Below are 12,406 nucleotides of genomic sequence, written 5' to 3' on the forward strand. Positions count from 1 at the left end.
GCCTTGTCCATGGTATTTGAGGTTGTTGGACAAAGTATGAGAAAGAAACATTTCTTTAACACGAAAGACCAAATATCCTAAATTTTTAATTAAATATGACAATACTATTAGGAGAGAGACTATAGAATAGAGACAATGAGGAGAGAGATACTAGTAAAAGAGCGAGAAAGGTAGGAGGAATAGAGAGAAGGTGAAGGAAGCCATGAAAGCTATGCACAAAGCTTGAGAGACGAAAAGAGACTTGATTATCATTGAATGATGAAAAAATAGCCTCTTTATATATTTTACACCATGCTAGTGTAGTAGTTTTTTTTGCTTATTTTTTCCAAAATAATAGTGTCTTTCCACTTCTTTAACAAGTACCAAAATCACTATCAAGAGGGTTTTTACATGGAAATTTGGACATTTCAATGCATATAATCAAAGGTATAAACATCCTTTGATTCTCACTGTAGAATTTGAGAGAGCTTCTAAGTGCTTTTGAACCTTTTACTGAAACAACAAAAGTTTATTTTTTGCATTAGTTGTGCATTTCGGATCCACACCTTATGAGCGGTGGATTGTCATCCATTTAATAAAGTTTGAGAAAATAAAGAAGCTCAAATAACAATTCATTTGTGCTAGAAAGTGAAGGAAAATTGGAAATGCAAAGTCTTAGATATGTTGGGTGTCGTTTCAAATGCCATTTATAGATATACTCTAAGCCAAGGTTGTAACATGTTCAAAATGGAGTGCTGTAAGCAAATTTATGACATGCGAGTGCTTTTTATTGGCATTCATCATAACTTTTGTGTGGTGTGTGTGCATGCGTATCATGTAGGGTGATTATGCCATTGCTAACTTTGCAATTTTAGATGATAAATAAACTTTGATCACCAAAATCCCCAACCTTAATAATAACTAGCGTTCCACACGCGCTTCGCGCATGCGGAATGCTAGGCCGGTTCATTGCCTCGAAGCGATGAGTAAAGTAATGGTGCTATTGCACGGTAACTTCGCTCAACAATCCATTTCTCATCTTTCTCTCTCCTCTTTTTCCTCTGTTTCTAATTTTTTAATTTACTCTCTCTCTCTCTTCCTCTCCCCCCTAAATTTCTTATGTCTAATTCTCTCTCTCTCTCTTTCTCTGCCTTCTATTTTAGTTTATTTTTTCTCCTCTCCTGGTTCTCTCTCTCTCTCTCTCTCTCTCTCTCTCTCTCCCCCTCTCCTCTTTTTTCCTTTTTTTTCTTCTTCTTCTCTCTCTCTCTCTCTATTCTCTTTTTAAAAATTTATATTCTCTCTCCCTCTCCTTATCTTCTCTTTGCGCTTTTCTTCTCTCTCTATTTCCTCTCTTTTCCTTCTCTCTTTCTCCTCTGTTTTTATTCTCTCTCTCTCTCTTTAAATTTTATCTTTCCTCTCTCTGTAATTCTCTCTACATTTTTCCTCTCTGTTTGTTCGACTCTCTCTCTCTCTCTCTCTCTTCTTCTTCTTCTTCTTCTTTCACTTTCTCCCTCCCTCCCTTCAATCTCTCTTAAAGTATGTAAATTTTATATTTTTATATATAATTCTCTCTTTATGTTTATATTCTCTCTTTTTCTCCTCTCTCTCTCTCTCTCTCTCTCCCCCTCTCCCTCTCTCTCACAAAATATATTTAAATTTAAAAAATACTTTTCTCTTTTCTCTTTTTCCCCATCTCTCTTCCTCTTTTCCTCTTTCTTATTCTTATTATTATCCTCCTTTCTCTCCTCTCTCTCTCCCCCCTCCTCTCTTTTCTTTCTCTCTCCTCTTTTTTCCTTTTTTTCCTTATTCTCTCTTTAAATTTTATCTTTCCTCTCTCTATAAATCTCTCTATGTTCAAATTCTCTCTCTTCTTCTTATTTTCTTTCTCTCCTTTTCTTTTCTTTGTCTCCCTCCCCCTCTCTCATCTCTTTTCCTTTTTTCTTTTCCTCTCTCTCTTAAATTTTATATTTCCTCTCTCTATAAATCTTTCTCTTTGTTCCCCCCTCTCTCTCACCCTCCCTCTTATTTCTTTTTTGCTCTTTGTATATTTCTCTCTCTCTCTCTCCTCATAGTTAGACTAAACTTTTTAATTTAAACTTTCTTTTTAATTAAAATAAGGAGAGAGAGAGAGAGAGAAAACCTAGGCCCTACACATGAGAGAGAGGGGGAGGGGGAGAAGAAAAATGTTTAATTAAAGAAGACTATTCTCTTTCCTCTTTCCTCCCTCCTCTCTCAGTTTTCTTCTTTTTATCATTCTTCTTCTTCTTCTTCTTCTCTCTCTCTCTCTCTTTCTCCTTCTATCTCCCTCTCAAAGTGTGTGAAAAATTATATTAAAAAAATAAATTAAAAAAACCTTTTAAAAATATTTAATTAAAAAGTTTAATCAAAGAGAGAGAGAGAGAGAGAGAGAGAGAGAGAGAGAGAGAGAGAGAGAGAAAACCTAGGCCCTACACATCAGGGAGAGACAGGGGAGAGAAATTTAATTAAAAAGATGAGGGGGAAAAGAAAGAGAGAGATTATATGTGAGAGAGAGGGGAGGGGGTTTTAATTTAAAAAAATGGAGGTGGGGGGAAGGAGAGAGGCTTTAATGAAAAAATGGAGGGGGAAGAGAAAATGAGAGATTACAAGTGAGAAAGAGGGGAGAGGAGGGGGTTTTGATTGAAAAAGGGAGGTTTGGAAAAGGCGGTAGGTTTGGGTCTTTTCGAACCTCTAGCGAAAATAATATATTAGTTAGATTTGTAGGGTATCTACACACACACACACACACACACACAATCCATACTCATCTTATTGTTAACAAACATATGACGTGCACACTTTCATAGCGAAGAGTTGCAAGTTTTCTGCTTCTTCCTTTATGTTACTATCCATGAGACTTTTGGCAACGAAATGCCTCAAACAGTTTATGTTATAGCCATATTAATTTATAAGGGGCGGTTTTGGGGCACAAATTGTGGCCAAAAATTTTTGCTTTGTACCTCACATGTATAGCTCAAATTCGTGAAGGTTTGCTTGAGAAAAGAAAGTGCATCGAGCAAAGGTGTTTGGTATCTCATTTGCAGGGCGAAATTTGGCGAAGTTTCGCCCTCGGGAAAAGGAAAACCACATGGAATGGGAATTGGGGACTTTCGTAACGATAAGGCATGTGGCTCTTTTTTGTGTGGCCCTTACTAGCATGGAGGCATAAGAGCCCCACAGCTTGTTGCAAGGGTTTCCCCCCCCCCCCCCCCCCCCCCCCCCCCCCCCAGATTGACCAGGTATGCTCACAAGGAAAAGAGAAAGTGATGAATATTACACACTCCCTCCTCAAAGGATTTAACAAAGGAAAATAGAAAATTAAAAACCTAATGAACATGTAAAGGTTGGGTGAGAAACCTTCCCCCGCCAGGCCCCCCTCCCCCCTTCCTATAATTGCCACTTATTCTGATGGTACGCTTTGAGTGACGGCGTGCCTTGCTTGGGTTCATATTTCTTGCTTCTCCCATAAAGTTCCTGATTTAAAAGAGGAAAATAAGACACATACAGTTTGTAGTTACTAGAAAACAGCGATTCCCGCAGGCCGGCTCGATCCAATTTCACTGCCAAAACCAGGTACCATTATTATTGCTTTTTCTATTGTCCTACCTACTGCCTTTCTTCCTTGTTCTGCCAAGCTTTTTTTACCTCCTCCTTTGATGGAGGCGTTCCTGTCATGATTATTGCTGGATCTGCCAGTCATCGCCGCATAATCTCTCACTAATTGCAGTTTAATCTGTGCAGTTTAGTTAGGTATGTTGTTTTTTCCTTCCTTGATTGGACGCATTATTGCTAGATCTCTCAGTAATTGCAATATAATCCATGCGGTTTTGTTAGGTGTGTTGTTTGATTTTCTGTGTCGTGATTTCTCTGTCAATTGCCCGAATTTTTTGTTTAGTTTTACAGCATTTAAGGTGGATCAGTCGTAGCTAAGGTAGGATTTTTTGTGATTTTAGAAAGGTCGGTGAACATTTGAAGCTTCTGTCAGATCATGAAAGGAAAACATGATATTAGTAATTTGACTGAATTTGATGATAAGCTAATATTATTCTTCTAACTTAAATCAGTCATGGCTGTGGTATGCTTCTGTTCTAGGTTTTCGTGCAATTTTGGTGTCAGATCAGGAAAGAGAACATTAATTCTAGTAATTTGATTGAATTTCATTATAAGCTTTGCAGTTCATGTCATGTTTTTTGGTATCTTTAGTGTTGAAAATCTGTATTTTGATTTTTGAGGCCCTCGGTTAACATTCAGAGTGTACACATATGAATGTTACGCCCTAAAATAAATAGGTGTGAGTCTGCGTTGTATTGCCAGTACTGTGCGCTATATGGTATATGTTATTTGCCTTAAGTGCTGATAGTGTCAGAGGATCTGATCATCTCAAGGTCAGGATGGACCAGGATTTGGCAGGGGAAAAGTAAGATTTGAGTGGTTACTCATAAGCTGGAAGCCGCTTGTCTTAGATTATGTCCGCAACATGCAGATCAATGGCTAGTTATGTCCCAAGTTTGAAGATTCTTGGATTTCATCAGTGTGTTTGCCTGCATTGTTTCTGTGTCTCTTTCATGAATGTTTCAGAAAAGGGAGACCATGGAGGGGCCTTTTAAAATTCAAATTTCAAGGTTATTAGAATAGCTACAAGCAATATGGAGTAATTGTGACTTGTCCACACTAGGGGAGATGTATTATGTGAGGAAAGTTGATTGTCTTCATAATGTTGTTTGGCTGCTGGACACAAAGCAATTGCGATTTTTTCTTTGCTCTCTTGTTCTCAGCTTCTCTCCCTTTTAGTGGAGAGCATGGGTGCCTGTTAATTGAATGGTGCATTGGTCCTTGTAGATCTGGTATGGGGCATGGAGGTTGTGCTGACAATACCGGGATACAAGATCCCATGACTTTCACCTTAAAAAGAATGCATGAAGATTCCGATGCAGCAGTTGAAAGCTCATCGACGGGAACTACTAGAAGAAAAGGTTCGAAAGGATCAAGAGGAAAGACGAGTTGTGGCAGTGAAGATGAAATAAATATTTGCCGAAGTTTAAGACATAGACCTTGGATAAGCTATCAGGAGTTTGAAAGCAGCTCAGAAGATGAGTATGATCCTAAGGTATTCTACTGTCTTTCTACATGTGTGTGTGTTTGTGGGTAGGCATTAGGCAAGATCAATGGTTTGTTAGTCTGTGCTCTCTGGTCAAGCAGTCAAATTGCTGTATAAGATCACTTTAGGATGATTGAAAATTTTAACATTCATCTGAACCAAGAAATTGAATACATTTGTGCAGGTAAATGATAAAACCCAGTCATCAGGTCTACCTGTAGGGGTTTCAAGGGGCTGTGCATCTTGTGAAGAATGCCAGAAGGTATGCCCTTTATGCAGTCTCTATTACAAAATAGGTTGTGTGTTGTGTTAGACATTCAATTAGACTGAGTTTACTGATTTGTATTTTGAATAGGTTTTAGCAAGATGGAGGCCAGAAGGTGGTCGCAGACCAGTTCTCGAGGAAGCTCCAGTCTTCTTTCCATTAGAGGAGGCAAGTTTTTAAAATCTCTACTGTCTTCATGTGGCTCTAAAAGCTTCCTTGACTATTCTTCTGTAATCAGCCCGCTTCTGCAGATGCTCATCTTTGAAGCTGTTTGCATTTCTCTGTCACAGGAGTTCAGAGATACAATGAAGTACATTGCCAGCATAAGTGCTGAAGCTGAGAAGTATGGCATTTGTCGTATTGTTCCTCCATATTCGTGGCGCCCCCCTTGTCCATTGCGGGACAGTGAAAAGAGGCAGAATGTTATGTTTGCAACAAAAATTCAACAGATTGATAAACTGCAGGTGAGGGAAGCTCAAGTGAAGAGCACCTCTAAGAAAAGGAGGCGAGGTAGAAGGCCACGCAAAGCTGAATGCATCAAACAGAAGCTCTCTATTTCTGAAGACGATTCATCTGATGATGAGAGCAAGTTTGGTTTTGAACCTGGTCCAATATTTAGCCTCAAGGCCTTTGAAAAATATGCAAACGATTTCAAGGAAGCTTATTTTGCGGATTTTGGCGAACAGATAGCAAAGCAGGATGTCTCTATTGAGAGCATAGAAGGAGAATACTGGCGAATTGTAGAGCAACCAACAGAACAAATGGAGGTGAGTGGTAGCTCAGATTATTGTTAAAATGATCAGTTTTTTAAATGATCAAACGCACAAGTTTTGACATTGTTCTGTACCAGGTTCTCTATGGAGCAGATATTGAAACACAAGTGTTTGGGAGTGGTTTTCCAAAACTTAAACCAGAAAGGGAGGCCAGTCTTTATGAACTTTCAGGTTGGAACCTGAATAACATCGCACGCCTTCCAGGGTCAATTTTATCTTTTGAGGAAGAAGAGATTTCTGGAGTACATAGGCCTTGGCTTTATGTTGGCATGTGCTTTTCTTCCTTCTGTTGGGTAATTTTTGATTCTTCATTATGATCCATGAATCTGGAGTTTGTTTTTCTCTTACTTTTGTTTTTACTTTTGAATCAAGCGATTCATTTCATTGCAAGGGATTCATTCAGGATCTGACTGCTGGTTGCAAGCATATAGTCTGTGTTTCTTCAGAAACAAGATGTCTATATCTGTGATCTTAGAGCTAATAACACGGTGCCTTAAGGTGGTTAACATAAGTTTTCTCTATGCAGCATGTGGAGGATCATTATTTCTATTCCTTGAATTATATGCACTTTGGCTCTCCAAAGGTGTGGTATGGTGTGCCAAGCAGTGGTGCCCGTATCTTTGAGGAGGCTATGAGGCATCACTTGCCACATCTTTTCAAAGAACAACCTGATCTTCTTCATAAGCTGGTTAGCTATCAATTTATATTAACGCATGGCATTCCTGATGGGAATGGTGTGGGTTATGTTTCTAATATGTCTAACTTTTACAGGTGACCCAGCTATCACCATCTATTTTGAGGGCATCAGGCGTTCCAATTTATAGAGCAGTGCAAAGGGCTGGTGAATTTGTTGTGACATTTCCCAGAGCTTATCATGCTGGTTTTAATTGTGGCTTCAACTGTGCGGAGGCTGTGAATGTTGCACCTATCGACTGGCTACCCTTTGGGCAGAATGCAGTAGAGCTGTACAAAGAACAGAGACGTAAAAGCTCTGTTTCTCATGATAAGCTTCTATTAGGGGCTGTGAAGCAAGCTCTAAGGAGTGCATGCCATGGTCTACAAGACAGGAATGATGCAGTTGATAATGTGTGGCAAGAGCTCCTTGCTCAGTATGGGATTGTGTTGAAAGTCTTAAAGGTAATTTGCCAATATTTTTGTGTATTATTATTGTGTTGCAACATTTTTGAAGTATCTGATTTTTGGCTTTGCTGGATTGGGTAGAATCGAGTGGATTTGGAACGTGTTAGGCGTTTCAGGATAGCGAATACCATACAAACAAGGAAAATGGATACAAGTTTTGATGCAGTGGATGCAAGAGAGTGCCCTATATGCCATTATGATCTGCATCTCTCTGCAATAGGTTGCAGCTGCTGTCCTGAGCAGTATGCATGTCTGGAGCATGCACAAGAACTTTGTCCCTGTGACTGGACAATGAAATATGCTCTGTATCGCTATGAAGTAACTGAATTAGAGGATTTTGTGGCTGCATTGGAAGGTTCCACCAAGGCTGTTATAAACTCGGAACAAAGGGAAAAGTCAGAACTGCCTAAGCATCTAATTTGGGATTACAATGTTTCAAACAGTCCCAATGGTGTTGTGATGGAAAACAAGTCCGTGTATGCCAACAGCAAGATGGTAAATCAGCAACATCTGGAGAAACCAGCACAAATCTTTTTTTGCAATGAGATTTTCATGCCAGTTGGTGTTAAGGGCAGTCAACAGAGCTCCCAGTTTCTTTCTCATTCCGAAAAGAGGCCTAATTCTAAGGGAAGCTCAAAGGTGATTGTACTTAGTGATGATGAAGACGATGTAGATGCCCATGGTAATCTAAGATGTGCTTTGACCTCAAATGGTTTGAATAAAGACCTGAGGACTTCTGCAGACTCAACAGTTCATATCTTTGGGAAAAGCTTGAACATATGCAAATCTGATGATGCTTTTACACAACTGCTGGTGGGCTACAATACAGCTCCTCAGGAAAGAGACTTGACTTTAGAGTTGCAGCAACAGTCATCGAATGAAACTGCACCACCAAAGCTGTTTGGCAGCTTGTTACCTGGAACTGCGAAGGATGCAGGAGACAGAAAGTGGTTGACTCTCGACAGCTGTATGACACCAGCCTCTCACCCATCAGGTTATTCTCTTGTAAGAGGAGTTGAAAACTCTACAGTAGTCCATGTTGCAAGGTTCAACTCTTCTGGTTGTGCAAAGCCACAGTTATTAGGCCCCAAAGTTGAACTTCTGAAGACTGGTCAAATTGTAACACGAAAGGCGTGGTGCAACAATCAAGCAATATTTCCTGCAGGTACTGAAATTCTTTCTTTTAATTACCTTCTTTGGCTTCTGTGGTGTTTACCTTTCCTCTGATGTGTGAACCTGTGCAGGTTTTCAGAGTCGTGTTATGTTTCCCAGTTTTCTAGATCCGTTCAAGTCTTGTTTCTATATATCAGAAATCATAGAAAATGTTGATGCAGATCCTTTGTTCAAGGTAGGTAATTCCTGGCAATCATTATGACTGCTTTAACAAAACATGATATCCTTATATGATGGATTGTTTTAACTGCAAATATGTTCTAACTGGACATATTTTCAGGTTGTCATGGAGGATTATCCTGGTGAGGTGTTCATTGATTCCTCTATTGAAAGATGTTGGCAGAAGGTTCAAGAGCGTGTCAACATGACTATTAGATTGTGGTTCAACAACGAAAAAGTGGGTTCCTTGTTTGTCCGTGCACCTGAGGATGTTCGAGGTCTTGAACTGTTTGGCTTCACATGCCCACACATCATAGAGGTAAAAATTTCTCTCTTTCTTTAGGGTGCCCATTCTGGTTTTCTTTCTGGGTTTTGTTTCTTCTATTTAATAGAGATATTTATTCATCTGTGGTTGGAGAGGGATGCTTGGTTGGTTTGGTTAAATTTTTGTAGGTCTGTGTGAGTGTGAGCATAAAGGATAGATTAGCAGCTCAAATGGCTAATGGTTTGTTTGACATGTCACTATCACTGTTATCAGCTTGTTTACTTTGGTGGTATGCAGGCTATAGAGTCACTTGATTGTCAGCATCAGTGTGTTCAATATTGGATTGGACGGTTTAGTGCTGCTGAGTTACCTGAGAATCAATGGAACTTCTGGCCATCGCGTAAGCTTTAATGAAATCATTTTGCTGAAAGGAGTCCTGTTTGGGGAACTTTTTGATGCATTGATATACAAGATCTCAGCAGGTCCAGACAGTTAGCAGCATCTCCCAAACCCCTGAAAATCTTGTGCCGAGGGGCAAACAGACCTGTTGGACTTTGAAAGTCCGGAAACCTGCCTGCAAATTTAATATGGGCTCAAAGAAGTGGATCTTATGTTTATGTGGTCATTTCAAGCTGGGGTGGTTTCAAACTCTGAGGTGTTCTACAATGCAATCACAGCTTTCTGCAAGCCAATGGTGAATTTCACAGTTGAGATTCAAAGGTGACAAGGAAAACATGCTGAAGGGTTTCTTGAGTGGGAAGCACTTCTGTGATAGTGCTTTTCAGGTTGGTCAAAAGGACCACCAGCAGCAGGGACAAGGTGCTGTCGGCTGTATTATAGCCATATGGAAGCAGTTGCCAAGTACTGCAGATGGTAGAAACAATCTTTTCTGGCAACTCACAAAGTCCAGTCCTGGCAAGTGAAATTCTGGCAACCTGTTCATTTTTTTCTTTGATTCATTCATTCTTTGCAGCATGTCCTTTACTGGATAGCTATTCTTTGAGGCAACTTTTGATCTGCCACAAACTCAATAAAAACTTGTGACAAATTTGTGTTGCTTACAAAAGCACCATAGTTCCTTAGTGCTCCAAATCTATTCCATCATACTGGAAGAGCAATGCGTGGTACATGTATCATGGCACATGACAAGTGCCAATGCCAACTCTGCTCATCCATGGGGCGGAAGAAGTCCACCAGAATTGTCACAAGATCATTGATTCAGGGGGGTTATAGCATTCCCCTTGCTGTGAATGTCCATTGAAGCCTTTGAAACAGAGCTTTAACAATCAGTTTTCTTAACATACAAACAGCTTTTACATCTTTTTTGGTTGGCATTACATTTCAACTTAGAGAGGAGATTTTGCAATGAATGATTTCTTGAAGAAAATAGAACATGCTCTTGCATTGGAATGTCCTTGTGAGAGAATTAACATACTAGTTTCATGGCTCAAATTAAGGCTATAGAACTGCCCTTTTAAGGTTTGAGGCACTTACAAAATCTTTGAACTGAGATTGACATGATGAAAGGTAAGCAAGCAGCACCATGGATTTGAAGAACATAGAACATGCCCTTGCATTGGTATGTACTTGTGAGAGGATTAAAATGCTAGTTTCATGGCTCAAATATCAGAACTTAAATTGACATGATGAAAGGTAAGCAAGCAACACCATTAATTGGAATGCCTTTGGAGTCGCAAGAAACAAAGGTACACACCTTCATTCCACGTTTCATGTACTTAGGAATTGTCATTGTAAATGTTTTCCTAGGTTGATCAGCCAATTGAGTAAATTTGGCATCTATGTGAAGCAAGTGACAAAATCTCAGTTTTTATACTATACTAGTGTTTTAAAAAATAATTTTGCCTCCAAGTTGATGTGAAAATTTAAATTTTGTTAAAAAATTATCTAGTTTTTCTAGTCCTCTAGTTGTAGTTTTTTGAGTTCTCTAGTTGAAACAGTCATAGGAACTTACATTTACAAGTCATAAGTTTCCTAGGTTACCAACTTAGAAGTTTCATTGAGATGTTTTTTCCTTTTCTTGACATGAGTTTGTTATTGGAGCTAGGAGGAAATATGGAAATAAGGTAGTCCATGCCTACTGAAGATTGGAGCATTGCCATATATCTGTTTTTCTTATTTCCTTGTGCTGATTTCAATGGTAATAAGCTATGCAACCTAAATTTGTGGTATGATTGAAGATTTGAGAATTGGTGTGTGTTGGTTTTCAATTTTTATCATTGTGCTGATTTTGATGGTTGACAAGGGAAAGAATCAAACCCTTTCAAGAAAAAGAAGAGAAAAACAAGACACCTACAAAGTGTTAACTAATTAGAGGTAAATTTCCCCTCAAGAAAATGTAATATCCCTTAACTATTGCTTTACCATGCCCTTCAAAAATGTAACTTTTGGCTCTTCTTAAATTTTAGCGATTAGAACATTGAAATATTTTAGACAGTGTTTCAATGTGTCTAAAAGCTATCCAACCTCCACAATTCAATGACCTACCTCTTAGATTTTAGAATTATTAAGATCTAGCCTACTTTGCTATTGCTTATGGGCAAGTGTAGATGTCAAATAATGTTTGGTGTCCTATATAAGATTGTTTTTGTCCAACTCATAAACTAAAGTGTTCAACTGGATTCTCCAAAGTAGAAAGTTGATGTGTAATCTAGCACAATGTACATTTCTAGTGCATTGTTTACAACCATTGAGTTCTACATAAGCATTGTATGTACTTGCTTTATGAGAAGGAGAGCAATTTTGTAGTGTATTCATTCATTTTTTTGTTTGTTGTAGTTGTCCAATTTCCTAATCCGAATTATCATGATGTAGACATTGCAATGATATTCTAATTGTTTCTATGATTGTGAGTTTGCTCCCATCAATAGTCATTTTTGTTTAAGTATATGTGTTCATCATTGAACACGTTCTCTAAGTTTGTCATACATATTATCGACTCTATCGTAGTTGTTGCAATTTCATTGTTAACTAATAAACTAGTTTCTAGTGCTTATTACTAGTTAGTTGCTAATCAAATTGCTACTTTTCTCTTTCAGTGTTATGTTTTGATATGATGAATAGAAACAACACAAATAGAGGATGAGTTGGTTCGGTTACCAATCAACATAGTTGAAGGTGTATAGCATGTAATGATTATGCCTTATGATCGGTACGAGCATTTTTGAAAAAGTAATGCATACTAGGGACTTCCTCTTCATTTCATATATGACTACGGAACATGTGCATGTGACTTCCAAAAACTTCTACACAACTTAGAATGGCATATATTTCATGTGTGGGAAAATACTACTAATTGAAAGAATCAACATATTACAAAGACAAGGTTTGGTTTGAAAGATATATAAATTAGGTGAATGTTTTATAAGGTTTATTATGGAATTGTAGTAGGATTTCTTGTGGCTATCAAATATCACTTGAGAAAAATGTGAAAATATTCATTGTGTTACCAATCAACATAGTTGAAGGTGTATAGCATGTAATGATTATGCCTTATGATCGGTACGAGCATTTTTGAA

General features: G+C 38.4%; 1 protein-coding gene across 2 annotated transcripts; it reads left to right on the forward strand.

Annotated features, from left to right (window-relative positions):
• The first annotated feature begins 3,407 nt into the window (after positions 1–3,407).
• Positions 3,408–10,191, forward strand: LOC148041683 (lysine-specific demethylase JMJ18-like). 2 transcript variants are annotated; one of them, XM_087681232.1, is made up of 12 exons: positions 3,408–3,570; positions 4,837–5,104; positions 5,280–5,357; positions 5,451–5,528; positions 5,651–6,127; positions 6,211–6,426; positions 6,660–6,821; positions 6,905–7,270; positions 7,355–8,438; positions 8,518–8,621; positions 8,727–8,924; positions 9,168–10,191. In XM_087681232.1, the coding sequence occupies exons 2-12, from the start codon at positions 4,844–4,846 to the stop codon at positions 9,279–9,281; spliced, it is 3,138 nt and encodes a 1,045-aa protein (XP_087537358.1). In that variant the 5' UTR covers positions 3,408–3,570; positions 4,837–4,843; the 3' UTR covers positions 9,282–10,191. The 2 variants fall into 2 exon arrangements, with proteins under 2 accessions (XP_087537358.1, XP_087537367.1); XM_087681241.1 differs by lacking the exon at positions 3,408–3,570 and adding an exon at positions 3,592–3,747.
• Positions 10,192–12,406: the final 2,215 nt, after the last annotated feature.

This window comes from Lygodium microphyllum, chromosome 1 (genome assembly GCF_053477565.2).
Source record: "Lygodium microphyllum isolate KBCC chromosome 1, Lygodium_microphyllum_v1.1.10, whole genome shotgun sequence".
NCBI lineage: Eukaryota > Viridiplantae > Streptophyta > Polypodiopsida > Schizaeales > Lygodiaceae > Lygodium > Lygodium microphyllum.